The sequence below is a fragment of the Lipophrys pholis genome (genome assembly GCF_963383615.2).
Source record: "Lipophrys pholis genome assembly, chromosome: 18".
In the NCBI taxonomy this organism is placed as follows: Eukaryota; Metazoa; Chordata; class Actinopteri; order Blenniiformes; family Blenniidae; genus Lipophrys; species Lipophrys pholis.
Window position 1 is genome coordinate 667,748 of NC_137646.1, and position 16,553 is coordinate 684,300.

The 16,553-nt window shown below is 41.4% G+C and overlaps 1 protein-coding gene across 1 annotated transcript; it reads right to left on the reverse strand.

The window, feature by feature from the left end:
- Window positions 1-5,480: 5,480 nt before the first annotated feature.
- Window positions 5,481-10,594, reverse strand: LOC308123536 (uncharacterized protein). The gene is made up of 9 exons (XM_080486066.1): window positions 10,506-10,594; window positions 10,302-10,344; window positions 9,903-10,070; window positions 9,117-9,341; window positions 8,798-8,897; window positions 8,464-8,699; window positions 7,869-8,126; window positions 7,120-7,377; window positions 5,481-6,852 (listed from the first exon to the last, which is right to left on the reverse strand). Exons 1-9 carry the CDS (start codon window positions 10,506-10,508, stop codon window positions 6,818-6,820), a joined length of 1,326 nt encoding a protein of 441 aa, XP_080342192.1. The 5' UTR covers window positions 10,509-10,594; the 3' UTR covers window positions 5,481-6,817.
- Window positions 10,595-16,553: the final 5,959 nt, after the last annotated feature.

Here is a 16,553-nt window from a genome sequence, read left to right on the forward strand (position 1 = left end):
ATTACTGTTGGAGCCACTCCATACTGACGGGAGTGGCCACATTTCCTCCCACTGTTGGTAAGAGTTTAAAAACGGTATAGCACACTCTTGTAATAAAAACACATCTGACTTAAATGAACTTAAAAAGGATAAAACACTCTGGGCTCTAACTCTCGACTTCACACTTCTCACATTGATGGTAGAGAAGGTGAGGGTCATGAGTATGGTTAAAAACAACAGGTAGGACATTTTAAAAAGACTACAAAGTTTGAACTATAAAATCAGTTAAAAACAGTGACTAACTTATCACTTGTGAACTGAGCTCTTCCTTCACTTCCATAGGTGAGGTGTGAAGGGTTTGAGCTCTGTTCCCCGTTCGGGCTCTGGGAGTTGGTCTCTCCTGCAACCTCCTATTCATTTTTGAGCCTTTTGGGGTTGATTGCAGAGCAATTGAAAGAAAAGAAACCTCATTGGGTGAATTGGAGGGGAAGACTCTGGGTTCCTCCACAGACGAACTGTCTGAGTACACCTCAACTCTTCCCCTCTTCTCTGAGCCCTGGGGAGACTCAGAGGACAATTCTGATGCCGGTCTCTTGGGGAGTTGGGCATTGGGGAGGGAGGCATCATTGCTGGATCCCTGGCTTTCCTCACCACTGGAAACAGCTCCACCTGCTGCCTGCCTGCTCTCATCTCCGGTGGATTCACCTGAGGAGGTCTTTGCAGGCCCCTCCCCTTCTGCCTCAACTGATCCTTCTCCTCCAACCACAGTGGTTGGTGGGGGATCAGGGTTCACAATACCCGCCTCTTCAATTATCTCTTTCACCTGTTCCTCGTGTCCGTCACTTCCTTCCTTTTCTGTCTGTTTTGCTGCCTTCAACTTGTTGGCAAAGGATTTGGGGCAATCTCTGAAGAGGTGGTTGGTCTCTCCACAGAGGTTGCACCTTCTGCCATTGGTACACTCCTCAAAGGTGTGACCAATTTCTCGGCACTTCCTGCAAACGACCAGCTCACAGGCTTCAGCCAGGTAGCCGTGCTGACCACACTTACGGCAGAGCTTGGGCTGGCCCTGGTAATGAATATAGCCCCTGTTGTCACCCAGGACTACCATGGGTGGGAGGTGTTTCAGGCCCTGGAAGCCCTGGGGGTCCTGCCATTGTTGAATGGGGACCCTCCAAGCGCAATTCCAGATGCCGTCCTCATCCCTCACCTTGGTAGCCTGGCCTTTAACAGTGCAGTATCTACCCAGCCATACACAGATGTCTTCTGCATTCACTGTTTCATTGAACATTCTGACAATAACGGTTTTAAGCGCATTGTCAGAAAGCTTCTCCACATTGAACACAGCAAACTGGGGTTTTACATTTTCAAAGCGTAACCAGAACTGTCGCAGGAGTGCTGCAGAGCAAAAACTTACATCAAATCCCTTGTTGAAGGGCAGGGTCAGGACACAGTTCAGGTCTGTCGGGGAAAAGTTGAGCCACCTTGAACGAGCTTCCTGGAAAAATCAAGGCGTGACATATATACCAGTTTCCCTTCTTTTTCTAAAAAGGTAAAACACACGCTGTGGTGCCTCCTAATGCCGGCATGACTGGCCGACATGTTGGAGGCACCACCAGCTTAAAAAGGTAAAAAAACAATTAAGAATACAATAAATAGTTAAAATTATAAATAAACTTTAAAAGTTAGCAATAAAAGGTCGAGCAGACAGAGAGAAAGCTATTAGAACAGCTCCCCTCAGTCTGCACAACAACACTTTTTTTCAGGACAAAAATACTCAACTACAAACAAAATGCAAAAGAGAAATAATATTCCTGAAAAAAATAGATGTCCTCCTAAACAAGTAGGAAATCACTACCACGACAGGCAAACAATTTCACCACCCAAAGGAGGGGACCGCTGTCTTAGCCGAAAGGCCGAGAAGCGATACCACAATGGGTCTGAGCTAAAGGGAGCACTGGATGCACAGTCACCACAAGTCCCAGTCGGACATTGAGCCGCGCCTATTTAAGGCATTTTACAAAACACAAAGTGTGCAAGAGTCATTTTGGCAACTTTTTTAGTTGGCTTGAATATTTGTTGGTGATGCTTCATTTGGACACTTTTTGCAGTAATCCCAGGCTATTTACGTAGGGGGTGTAGCAGCTTCTTTCTCATCTGATTCCTGTACTAGCCGCCAGAGATTAGTTTTGGGTCCTGTAGAAATAATTATCACACAAACAATCTGCAATGCAAATGGCACAAGAACATTAGAGTCCATGATAACGCCACATGGGAATCTTCTTTCTTCTCGTCACTACTTTGACCTATAAAGTCCATGATGTGTGGCTGATGTGTGTTTTTTGGGGGGGATGCACGTAGCACCATCCTCACTCACTGAGTTTTCACATCAGTGCCACATAATCAATCAGCAAAATGTATATTTACAGAAACAGACGACTACAGTTCACAAACTGATCTTCTGTACTACACGGTGCTGATTTAGCACCTGTTGACTTTCAGGCCTGCGCAGTTTGAGATTAAGTCAGATGTTGTTTGGTTGTAGTCGAGCTGCCTTGCCCTCTCATCCCCTCATCCTTGACGGAGTTGTCACGTCAGAGGGCAGAACCTATATCCCTCCAGTGCGCGCACTCCGGAGGAGGAGAAAACCAAGCACATGAGTGATCGGAAGCAGAGAGTGACACAGGTGGCTCAATCAACGCGGGCAGCGCGAGCCAAAACAGCCAAAAGTATCTCGAGCGGGGTAAATCTATCGTGCAGGCGATCTCCCCAAAGGCACGTCAAAAGACGTCTGAAGAACAGCTGGTGAGCGCCGCCATGACTGTTTACATTGCGAGAGTAGGTGACTCTGTGGTGCGTTCATGCGCGCTGGGAATCAGAAGGCACGAACATGTGAACAGAACTCTTTTGATTTACAATGATCGATCGTTGATTGTGAGAAAACAGTGAAGAAAATATAGCTATAATTTTGAAATTAGAGTTTCTGAACTGTTTATTTGTATTTTGAATCGTGGATTGATTATTTGATTTACTGAAAGTAAATGTTTGATTTGCTAAAACTTACTAGAATAAAAAGTGTTAAGAATTAAGGGGAAAAGTATAAATACTTAGTAGGCATGTGGAAATTATTATTTTGTGATTTCATTTTCTTATTTTGTGATGGTAACACCATAAGACTGCTAAAAAATGTACACTTAGTTAAAATACAATTTCAATTCTTAAAGAGAAAAACACAGAATGGAAAATGTGCTTGTTGTTAAGAAAGGTGTGAAAACTCTGTGAATCTGAAAACAAACCATATGTACATGTGCTTATCCTGCATTCCCTTTGTTCCTTTGAGGTTTTTTCCACCTGCTGCAAATGACTGCAAAAGAAAATAAAAGCAGCCAATACGCAAAGAGTGGAGTCCTGTGGTTCAGTTGGGAGGACGTCCTATCAAGTGGGGACAATCTGCAAAAATATAGACGCACTTGACAACTACAGTTAATCGATATTACCTTCAGACAGAAGCACCACAGACCTGGATCAGCTTCTGTTGCTGCTCCTCAGAGTCCCCCAGCTTATTTTCTTTTACGAAAGCCGACATTTACCAGGTTTCCCTGTTTCAAATTGAGCGAATGTATGATTTAATGACGTTTAAGACTAGCGCCCCCGCACTTCAATGGTGAGGACAGGAATTGCATGCAGGCCGGCAACTTTATTAAAGTGAAAGAGTGAAGATTCACCTTCATGCACAAATAAAAATAAATGAAAATAGCCTAATTTAACACATGGTCATGACAAAACTGAAAACAAACAACAAACAAAAAGGAATGCACTGATGCTTTGATCCAAGTCTGGGAGGGGATCCCTCAGGAGAACATCCCTCAGGAGAACATCCCCCAGGAGAACGTCCCTCAGGAGAACGTCCCTCAGGAGAACGTCCCTCAGGAGAACATCCCTCAGGAGGACATCCCTCAGGAGAACGTCCCTCAGGAGAACATCCGTCGGATGTGTTATTTTAGTCTTCCCTTTATTTTCTGAGCGGTGAAAATGAGAAGATCCTTCTTCCTTCTGCCTCATACAACACGTTTGGCACAAGACTGCTTGTACATGCTTCATGCTGCATCTTTTGACTCTAGTTTTTCTATTTGTACATAAACATTTCTTCACCTATTCTTGCACCACTTTCTATTTATGTATTGTCGACAGTCATTGACTTATTTTGCACCGTTTTCTTTTACATGCTATTTTGCTGCTGGCATTCTCTGTGAACAGCAGAAGAAGAATTTCCTTGTACAGGGGAAACAGGTTTGATGATTTGCATATGACAATAAACTGGAATTTAATTTAAACTCTGAATAAGGATCTAGAAGAGGGGAGTTGTTCATTGTCGTATAGCTTCATCTTTTTTCTTTTTCTGTCCTCGCTTGCTTTTGACTTATATGGTTGTATATGGGTATAAATGATCAATACTGTAATTGAGGAACAAAGTTTGCAAGCTCTATCATTCTACAGCATTCCTAAAGCGACTTTACCTGGTGTTAAGAGATTCTATTCTTAAAATAACTGCTCTGCCTTAAAACTGTGTGAAAGATACTAACTTGCTCTGAGGAAATTTGCTAAGCACATGACTAACAATCTGCTGAGGTCAGCTCTAATGAGAAACAACTTTAGTTTATGGTTGCAGGATGCTGCCTGTAAAATGTGCTTATCTCAGTGTTTGGAGGAGACAAAGCCTGTGAAACAGGAACTTGAGTGGGGGGATCGAAACCTGGACTACAATCGGAGGAAACCCGTCACAACTGGTCCCTTTTGATGACCTCCCTCAAGTACCCCTTGACCCCAGGCTGGCTTCGTGACATCCTGCAAACCTCAGCTAACCCTGCGGTGACCCCGTGACTCACCATCTGGACCGTCCTGCCCCTGTGGGCAGAAGAATGCATAAATACACATGTTGCATCGGCAGACATGCTCGCAGTTCACGTCGCTCGGTTTAGAGTAGGAACCAGGACCCAGAATTCTGTAAATTGAGAATATTGCTTGCTTACCGCACTTCAATATAGTTTGATGATCAATTTTTAAGAAACCAGACTCATGTGTCTTTCTTTAGTTAGACTGGCAACAAAAGGACTTGTGGTGCAAATTGAAAGCACCCAAAACTGGTAACTTCTGTTGAAAATACTGTCATTTCTTTATTGATGAAGCAATCAGGCCTTGGCATGCAATGATGTAACGCTGCATTTCTTCGATGGTGGAAAACAAATGAATGACTGACAGATAAAAAGCTTAAAAAAAAAAAAAGGATACCTACAAAAAAGTTTGTTTTGGGGGATTAGCATTGGCAGTATTCCTCCACACTGACTCTGTGCACCGTTTGCAAGTTATCCCTGTGTATGTGTGGGTTTTCTCACATAGCCAGAGCAGTATAGTGAGAAAAGGTGTCGGCCAGAGTGAAAGACTGTCGAAGTTATTGTTTAGAAAATAAAGATCTTCAATGTGATTTACTGCAGTGACACAAGTTTGGTTGGAAAACAACTATTTATTTATTTTAAATCAAGAACTGAAATGAAAGATGAAAGGATGAGACCAGTCACAGTCATGAAATTATGATCCTTGGTCAAATCTTCCCCTCACGTGCAGTACACACAAACCCCCCAGCAGATGTCACTATAATCACGCCCAAGCGCTTGTCAATCGCTTTCAAGGAAGCTTTCTCAAATTTCACCACCACCAAGCAAAGGTGCAACAATCCACACAACAAAATCAAAATGGCAAAGCAAAATCACAAATCCAAGAATCCACGAGACAAACAGACAACATCCCTGCATAATGTCGCCTTTTTTAACTTGTGTGAACAATATAGAGAGTCAGGACGAGAGGACAGACCTGAGCAATAATATGGAAATGATTTAACGATGACAGAAAAGTGGAAATAGCTTCATCAAAACTCATCCCTGCCACTCTTGCAGTGACATTAATTACACAAAGTGATGCTATGCATTTATTATATATCATATAATTCCCCTGGAAAGTGACTTTGAATGTAAAAGGTTGAAATCCTTCCATGTGCGTCTCCAATTGGATCCAGTAGTTTCAAGTAATAGACTTATTCCTCACAGAATGGGGTGGCAGGTCGTCGTCCTCCATGAGCAGAACTATGTGTTATTTTAGTCTTCCCTTTATTTTTCTGAGCGGTGAAAATGAGAAGATCCTTCTTCCTTCTGCCTCATACAACACGTTTGGCACAAGACTGCTTGTACATGCTTCATGCTGCATCTTTTGACTCTAGTTTTTCTATTTTTTCATAAACATTTCTTCACCTATTCTTGCACCACTTTCTATTTATGTATTGTAGACAGTCATTGACTTATTTTGCACCGTTTTCTTTTACATGCTATTTTGCTGCTGGCATTCTCTGTGAACAGCAGAAGAAGAATTTCCTCATACAGGGGAAACAGGTTTGGTGATTTGCATATGACAATAAACTGGATTTTAATTTAAACTCTGAATAAGGATCTAGAAGAGGGGAGTTGTTCATTGCCGTATAGCTTCATCTTTTTTCTTTTTCTGTCCTCCCTTGCTTTTGACTTATATGGTTGTATATGGGTATAAATGATCAATACTGTAATTGAAGAACAAAGTTTGCAAGCTCTTTCATTCTACAGCATTCCTAAAGTGACTTTACCTGGTGTTAAGAGATTCTATTCTTAAAATAACTGCTCTGACATTAATTACACAAAGTGATGCAATACATTTATTATATATCATATAATTCCCCTGGAAAGTGACTTTGAATGTAAAAGGTTGAAATCCTTCCATGTGCGTCTCCAGTTGGATCCAGTAGTTTCAAGTAGTAGACTTATACCTCACAGAATGGGATGACAAGTTGTCCTCCTCCATGAGCAGAATTTAAAAAGAAAAAATGTTAGAAAAAACACAACAAACACACAGAAAATATGTCCATATTATGAATTGAAGAACACTTTTCAAAAGTATAATTTCAAATAAATGATGGTTAATACTAAAAAGGTAATTGATATTAGTCTCAAATCGACCAAAATAGCCTCCTTGTCCGATTGTGAGAGTTTATCGCTTGAACTGAATCTGACTTTCTAATGTCGTTCATCTGAGTGTTTGATGACACGAGTCAAGACGTCTTACCAGTGACTGCATTAATGCTGACTCCGCCGCTTCTGACGCTCCCAAACACAGAGAAGACAGTGAATGTGTACTCAGTTGCAGCAGAGAGAGATGAGACTGTGTGAGTTACTGGTCCGTCTCCATCTGGTGCTCTGATGTTTGTCTCGGTACCATTAAACTGGAGGATGAAGCTGATGTTGTTGTTCACTTTGTTCCACTGCAGAGTGACACTGGTCTCGTTTTTTCTTGATATTTCAAGACTGATTATTCTCGGAGGAGCTGAGACAAACAACAATGCCATAAAATAAATATCTAATTTCTTATCAGTTCAATAATAACTGTTGTGTCTGATATGAAGGAAATCTGAGGATTGGAGAACATAAATGAGAGGATTTTTCTACTTTGATACGGTTAGACTAAATAAGAAATGTATTTTCCAAAACAGATCACCTGAAAAACTGATATTGTCTTATTTATTAGCAGTAGTTTACAGGGTTACCATAAGCTACAGTTTCTAGTCTTGCATTTCCTCCTGTTCAAACTTTTCTAACTTTCGTCACCGTGAAGATGTGCAAACACACAAGACGGACATGAAACTCATAGATTTACATTGAAGGGCAATTTCAGGGAGTCCAGTTATCCTTCTATGTCACATTGCACAAGAGATTACAAGAAATATAACCTCTGAGTTAAAGGCTTTAAATCATTCTTGCTGCATTTTACTTTTGTCTTCTCATACTTAGAACAACTTCATGAAAACAGCATCTTACCAGTGACTGCATTAATGCTGACTCCGCCGCTTCTGACGCTCCCAAACACAGAGAAGACAGTGAATGTGTACTCAGTTGCAGCAGAGAGAGATGAGACTGTGTGAGTTACTGGTCCGTCTCCATCTGGTGCTCTGATGTTTGTCTCGGCACCATTAAACTGGAGGATGAAGCTGATGTTGTTGTTCACTTTGTTCCACTGCAGAGTGACACTGGTCTCATTTTGTCCTGTTGACCTGAAGTCTTCTACATGAGCTGGAGCTGAGAACCACAGAACAACTTACTTACTATCAGTGGCAGAAGTGAAACGGAATGACCAAACATGTTTGTATCTCGTGTTTATAGAAGCACCAATTTAACACAACATACATATAAACTATTGTTGCATAGCAGCTTTATGTAAATCGTTCAAACATTTGCATTGTAATCCAGTGACGTGCCGAGAGATGAGTCACTGATTCTTTCAAATATTTGTAAATGGAGTTTATGAAAACACTGTTTTTGCAATAAGAATTTGCAAGGATGGAATAAGTCTTATTGTGGGATCTCAACGCCACAAGCATGCAGTATTTAGTAGTAAAAATAACATATATATTACTTGCTGTGTAACAGACAAAAGGCCGTTGGATGGAGCAGCCTTCATCTGACCACAGTCCTGACTCCAATGATGTAGCGACGCACGTCTCGCCTGTAGTGTTGGGCTGGTTGTTCTCCCAGTTTCGATATAGAGAGTCACTCCCATCAGACCAAACTTTTCGCCGATACAGACCAATCCACACAAAGTTGTCACCTGCAACTCTCTTGACCATTTCATGCTCGGGCTCGTTTCGTATGCTGTGGAGGGAAGAGTAGCAGATCTGCATCGTACTGTATGGAAAACAAATTCACAGATTCATGGATGGAATGAACAAATTAGTGAGTTCATACGGTACCTGGCCAGATCGACATAATTCTCTCTGCAGAACCTCTGAGCTTCTGTCCAATTTCTTAATGTTTCAATCCTAACAAAGGTTGCTTTTCCATTCAATGTACCTGGAAATATAGACACTTTTTTTTTCTTTAATAAACAAAGAATGAGTTCTTCTACTATTTGCTGTGAATCAAAATAAAAGAAAAAGCTGAATATTTGACAGTAGTTTCTAAGGCAGTGACTTATTCAACACATTTACACACAGCCTGAAGTATTGACATTTCTGGAAGCTCTTGTTGAAAAGTAATGCTTTTAAAATGTTACTCTTTAAAAAAACTCACCACTGAAGCACACAGACCGACGATTGTAACTGCAAGACACGTCATTCCATTTGTCATAGTATAAACTCCAAAGTTCTCCACAGTTTTGTCTTCCATCATAATTGTCAGGCTGACCACTGTACCAATTTCTATACGTCGCCTCTCCCTCGCCATAGAAGCTGCTGTCATTTAAGGACCACATCCAGCTGTTTTGCAAGTCATCATGAAGACCAATCCAGGCTTTTCCTGCTCAAATAAAAGATGTTGATTCGGTCAAAAACAAGACAATTGAAACTTGCCATTGTGGATTATTCTGTGTGTGTTGGAGTCATTTGAGACTATAAATGTTCTTTGTCAAATTGGTGCAAACTTAAGTGATGATAAGAAATACTATTTAAAGTTTTCCTATTATTGTTTGTTTTTTAGTTATTTTGATCATTAGAAATGTGTGGATCTCTCCTCCTCCTCGTCAGGCCTTCCTCCTTAGAATCAGGAGGAGGTGAAGCTGTGAGTGTGGAAGGAGGAGGGAGTGATGGTTTTTCTACCGCAGGCACACAAGCCTGTACAAACTAGAATTTATATTAAGTATTTGTATTATTTAAGAAAGTAAACCACAGAGAATATTTTTTGTTTGTTTAAATAAATAGTACATCTTTATTGTGAAACCTGGAAAATCTCTCTGCGAGTGTTTTTTACTTTCTGCGAGTGGAAAATCTCCTCAATGTGCAACTCTAAATTTAGATGTTTGGGACGAAAGACTGGCCACAACAGTGTGTGTCAAATACGGTGCAAGTATTCAGGACTCACCAGTATCGCTCGAAGTTGTGTTTCCAACTGCATCAACGTCAGCTGCACTTTCAATAGTGGCCAGATCAGTGAAGTCATCCCTGCACACACGCTGAGCGTTTGTCCAGTTCAGAGGAGTATTTACAAAGTTGTAGTGAGTTTGGCCAAAACCTACATTGGTGATCACTCCTAAAGCAAACCAGAATATACAATGTATTAATCAAAAGTATGCTGCGTTTGATTTGCTCTTCATCTGTCTCTATTTTCCTGTTTGGATGTTTTTCTTTCCATCCCCTTTGCTTCCTGTTTTCTCCTGAAACACACCAATCCTCCTCAGAGGCCTTGTCATCCTAACAAGCTGCAGCAACACTTTAGAAACATGAGCTGTAGATGTAATTGCCTTTTTAAAATTGCACCAACCTGTGAGAACAAAAAGCACCAGTCCTCTCTCCATGAGGTAAACCTTTGAAAAGATGCAAAAAAAAAAGTATTCTTTCATTTTAAAGTTTAATTCCTGATCACATTATTCATGTACACGCCACATCTGACATGGAACATTAGGAAACGTGTCATAAAATAATTAATATTAATCTAAAAATAACCTTTAAAATATACTGGACTCACCATTGTCTCTGTAACCTCCGGAGCTCTTGGGAACACCGACAGTGACTAAAGGCTGGTTTGGCTCCTATCAGTTTTCAGCAGCAGTGACTGAACAAAGTGTCGCTCTGCTGCTGTATATTCTGTGTTTTTTCTTCTTCCTCGTGTGTCTGTGTGCTGGGAGGAGTCAACAAGACCTGCACTGGAGCTGAGCTGCACACCTGAGAGTATGTAAATAAGTAAGTACGTAAGTAAGTAAGTAAATTTTATTTCTTTAGCGCTTTTCACAGACATGGAGTCACAAAGTGCTTCACAGTAAAAACAAATAAAAACAGAGAAGAGAAAAAAACATCTTAAAAACACAACAAATGTCGACAGTCGGCAGCGTGGGACGATTAGACTAGAATGTTTTGGCAAACAAATGTGTTTTTAGGCACTTTTTAAAGATGTCCGCTGAGTCCAGGGAGCGCAGGTCAAGTGGGAGTTCATTCCAAAGTCGGGGTGCGGCAGCTTTGAATGATGGGTCTCCCCGGGTTTTAAAACAAGTACATGGAACTTTTATTAGGTTCTGCCCAGACGATCTCGAGGTCCGAGTCGAGCTGTAGGGCTTTATGAGGTCAGCAATGTAAGGAGGAGCTGGACCATGTAGGGCTCGAAAAGTTAGCACCAAGATTTTATATTGAACACGAGACTCAACAGGCAGCCAGTGAAGAGATCTTAACACAGGGGGGGGGGGGGGCCCTCCTGTTGGTGCTGGTCAGAAGTCTGGCGGCTGAGTTCTGGACTAACTGTAACCGAGCCAGCTCTTTTTTGTTGAGTCATGTAAAGAGGCATCATAGGCCTCGTTTCCACTGCACGGTACCGCACGGTACGGTAAACAGCGTACCCACACCCAACTCTGTTGCTCCGTCCCACCGCAGAGAGTCGGGGTTGTGAACGGCTGCATGATGACGCAGGTATGTGACATCATCACGTGACAGTAAACACTGCGGGACCAGCCACAACAAACACATTTGTTGCGTTGCAGCTGAGACGTCTGAGTAAAGGCCCCTGCATCCTCCTATTAGAACCCATAAGAACTGAAGAAAAGCTGGTCGATGTGCCAACGTTTGTTGTTGTTGTTGTTCGGCAAGATGCTGGAGTGGCGAACTTTCTTCTTGTTCTTATAGAGCAGGGGCGGCCAAACAGTCAGAGACAAAGAGCCACAAGAATTACGTTGGTAGTACAAAGAACTACATTATACACATGTGGGATCACAATCAAACTCCCACAACTTCCTGAAAACAGCATCTTACCAGTGACTGCATTAATGCTGACTCCACTGCTTGTGACGCTCCCAAACCCAGAGAAGACAGTGAATGTGTCCTCAGTTGCAGCAGAGAGACATGAGACTGTGTGAGTTACTGGTCCGTCTCCATCCGGTGCTCTGATGTTTGTCTCGGTACCATTAAACTGGAGGATGAAGCTGATGTTGTTGTTCACTTTGTTCCACTGCAGAGTGACACTGGTCTCACTTTGTCCTGAAGTCTTCTACATGAGCTGGAGCTGAGAACCACAGAACAACTTACTTACTATCAAAGGCAGAAATGACACTGAAGGACCAAATGTGATGGACAAAATCATGCAGCTATCTATTACCTTATGACATTATTTTTTAATGGGATGTTGACGTATAACATCAGTAAAAGATATCCACTGCTGTAATCCAGTATTGTACGGTGAGTTATATATCAGATGAGCCACTCACTCGTTCATCGCCAAATTTACAAAAATATGAACCCAGTAGGAGAAATTCAATTTGCCATTCAGTTCCCGGCTATCACACTAACCACTGAATGGATTTCATTTCTCATATCAGAGTTCTGCACACATGCACGCATAATAAAGGTACGTATTTCACCAAAGTACATAGTTCAATGTGTTTCAGCTCGGACTTTACTTTTTGTTCCCCAACAAGTTTTGTTTTGTTTTTTATTCTGGGGACCCGCTTTGCTCCATGCTGGTGTACTGAGCCAGGCACCAGAAGACTGTTAGATACAACAAAACACTTCACTTGTACCTGCTTAATTACACATCACACACAGTCTCACCAGGTTTGATTTGCTCTTCATCTGTCACTATTTTCCTCTTTGGATGTTTTTCTTTCAATCCCCTTTGCTTCCTGTTTTCTCCTGAAACACACCAATCCTCCTCAGGGGCCTTGTCATCCTAACAAGGTGCAGCAACACTTTATAAACACATCAAGAAGAAAACATGAAGAATAACAACAGTTTTTCAACATATAAAAGGAAAAATCATATTTATTTCTCATGTGGATCGAATGTTCTATTGTCCTTTTTCCTTCTGTATTATATAATTTTTTTCTTACTAAGAAACATTTTCAAATTGATTTTCTATTTTGAAGGAGCTCAGTGGTATGTGAGTACTGCAGTGTGTACTCCATATAAATTCATGTTCTGTGTTCCTCGATGCTCGTGTTGCAAACATCATAGGTCTTGTTCTAACGTGTGAAATTCTGTTAGTTAAATCACATCACAAAGCAGGAATACAGGTACTTAGTTGATATATTCTTTTCATTTAGCCCAGGGTCAATAACCTGAGAAGATGACTATAGACTTCTACACTGAGTATTATGAACTTTGTACTATGTGATAACAAAACGCCTTCACCAACAGCAGGTTCCTCATTATTTCTGCTTATTTGTGTTTTCTAATCTTTTGATGCAAAATGTCATGTCGTGACATCAGTCAAACAAATGTCTCTCATTTGAATAACTAGGGAATATTCCCTGTTTGCCGTGTAGGTATATTCTACAAGCTTTTCATTGTGTAACGTCTCCACCATTGATGAGGCTTTTGTGTTCTATGTTTCTGTAGCTCTCACTTCTACAAGCTGCTCATAGACAAAGTTTATCACATTAACTAACAATATTTCTGTCAGATTGACTGGATTCTTCAACCCTTGAGGAGAACAAACACACACATAAACGTATTCAGTCGGTCCTATGCTGTACGGTAGAAGGTGAAACAATAGTTCAACTGCAGTTAGTGAGCCGTAAATTCATTGTAGTCCAGCGAGGCTAAAACAGATTATTGCCTCTGATTATACAAATTAAATATATAAGTTGTTGGTGACAAGTATTCATAAAAGACTGGGACTAACCTAAAACTAAACCTTTAGGTACGATCAAACACATGGCAATCCTTCGCTCAGGTATTTCACTTAAACACAGGCTCATCATGAGGTGGAGATGGAATTGCATTTTTGCAATCGTTCATTTTAAAGCTTAATTCCTGATCAGGTTATTCATCTAAATGGAACATTAGGAAAAGTGTCAGTAAGAATAATTCCCTTTAGAATATACTGGACTCACCACTGTCTCTGTAACCTCCGGAGCTCTTGGGAACACCGACAGTGGCTAAAGGCTGGTTTGGCTCATATCAGTTTTCAGCAGCTGTGACTGAACAACATGGTAACAAATAGTTGAACAAACCACACGCAAACAAAAAAGCTGGCAAAGACCACGGAGCAGGACTGAGGAACCGACAGCAAAAAGTCACAATGTGACCTGTTTATTTTTTTTTTTCTTTCTTTTGCAGTGTTTTGACTGAATGGTACGGAAACATGAGCTGGGGAATGGGGACGCTTTCCTGTGTGTTGATCCTGATGATTCCATAACCACAAGTGGCCTTCAGATGACACGGGGATTCTCACTGTCTTACCTTTGAGTTTGTTCTCTGGCAATGTAACTAACAAAATGTAATCATCTGATCCTTTCTAGTTGCAATTATTCCCGTCAGGTAATACATTTTATGTTTTCATTTTATTCATTTCATTTTGAATTGCTTAACATATTAAGATTTTAATTCATAAAATTGAAATTCATAAATGAAACTTTGACATGTTGCTGCAACATTGTGTTTAACTATTGTGTAGAAATAAATAAAGTTTTCATTTGAATTTGCTTGTGTTTCCTGATGGCTTCATGAGCATTCAACACAGAAGTACACGCTACTTTGAGCTGTGTGTGTGCCTATATTCTATTCAGACTGTTGTGTCCACGGTTTTCTTGTTATTTCCCCTCACAGTACCAAAAACATACATTTTAGGCCAATTGGTGACTGTGAATATGTGTGGGTATATATGTGTGATTGACTGTCTGTGTCCAGACTGGTAACCTGTTCAAGTTATACAGTAGTGCCCTCACCCAAAGTCAGCTGTGATCGGCCCTGTAGCCAATGAAGACCATGGATGTAAAGTCTAATAATAAATAATTGATGCTCATATTCAGATGTACGTCGTGTGTTTCTGACACTAATGTCTGACAACTGTAACTAAAGATACTTCTGAATCACACTAATCCGTTAATTGTTGCTTTCATCTTAAACGGCTGAATGTTGAAACCAATGTAACGTTAAGTAAACCGAGAAGAAATAAATATCCTGAGAATGGGAATCAATGCAAAGGGTCAGTGGGAATAAACAAAATGGAAGAAAAAATGTAACATTATTTTAACTCTGCCGGTATTATTGGTTTTTATTGTGTTGTGTTTGGTGTCAGTTACTATCATTTATACATTTAATACAGCACCTGCAATGCAAACCCGGATCACCGTAACTGAATTCAAGTAAAAAAGAATGCTAAAAAGAACATTTTAGTGACAAAAGATGGATTAAAAAACTGATTTGAAATCAAAGTGACATAGGTTTTCTTCTATGAAGATATGAGGTTGACCTATTGAGAGCAAGAAGTCAGACAAGGTGTAACTAAATGTAACTCCAGCAAGGGGCGCTCTGAAATAGGTAACACACACACACACACACACACACACACACACACACACACACACACACACACACACACACACACACACACACACACACACACACACACACACACACACACACACACACTCTTCCATTGTGCTTGTGCAGACTTGACTCAGATGCTGCGTTCAATGCGATGGGAAATGTGAATAATGTGAAAAGACAATGGAAAGGTAAAAGCCACTTGCAAAAATTTCACCATAAAACAAATAAAAACAAACATTACAATACCTGTTTAGTTTTTTTTCCCCACAAACCTTAAAATAAATGTACCAAAACATTGTCAGTACTGAACTGGTTTTTATGTGATACATTGTGAATTGCCTCTGGAATAAAAACAGTAATTGCATACTGAATTGCATGTGAACAAAAGCAAAGGAAACAGACGACTTCATATTTACTTATGTTTTTATCTTAGCATTTTTTTAATGTATTGTAACGACCTAAGTGTCCTTTATTGTTCATTGTTTTGTTAAACACTTATGATCTGTATTGTCCCTGTTTTGTTGATGTGGTTGTTATGGTGATGGGATGAGCGGGCTCCTGGGAGGAGGGGCGGGGCGAGAGAGAGGCTGCCCGAGGAGATGCCGGAGCGATTGGATTTGGAGGGAACCGTTAGCTTTTCGCGGAGCTGTGGAGTGTTATTGGCGTAGTCACGGCCAACAGTGACTGTTTTCTGTTGTTAAATAAACGGTTAACTGACTGCCTATCGGTGAGTGGTTCTTGGGAACACGAAACATTACACTGGTGTCAGAAGTGAAAGACCGGACTTGGTCACGTCGGGTGGCTACAATTAGCTCGTACTCGCGGAATAGCCTCTGGACTTCGGCGTTATGGCGGTTCAGCCGGATGGAACAAAGACCCGTCGGGATATCAAGGTGGAGGCGTCGGGAGGTGACTATGCGTATGACCCGGAGGAGGAATTCGAGCTTACCAGGGCGTCGAGACGTGGGGCTCGCCTGAGGGAGTCCGTGAGGCAGCTAGCGGCCGACGCGGGATTCGGCGGGCTGCAGGAAGATGGAGGCTCCGATGCGGCCTCAGACGAGTGGTTACGGACCAGGGGGACTGCACAGCGAAGCGGACACGCGGGCGGTGGCCCGCCGGATGGCCGACTGCAGGTGAAAACACCTAAATGTGCCGGTAAAGCTGACTGGGAGGCATACCATGCCCAATTTGAACTGTTAGCTGGGGCAGCAGGGTGGACCGAGGAGGAAAAGGCACTACAGTTGGCCCTGAGTCTCACTGA

What these genes read in the sequence shown, in the direction of transcription:
- LOC308123536 (XM_080486066.1), bottom strand. An exon ending in CAGCATTAATGCAGTCACTG is followed by an intron (nt 7,378 to 7,868) that starts GTAAGATGCTGT and finishes TGTTTGTCTCAG; the next exon opens with CTCCTCCGAGAATAATCAGT. An exon ending in CAGCATTAATGCAGTCACTG is followed by an intron (nt 6,853 to 7,119) that starts GTAAGACGTCTT and finishes CTGCTCATGGAG; the next exon opens with GAGGACAACTTGTCATCCCA.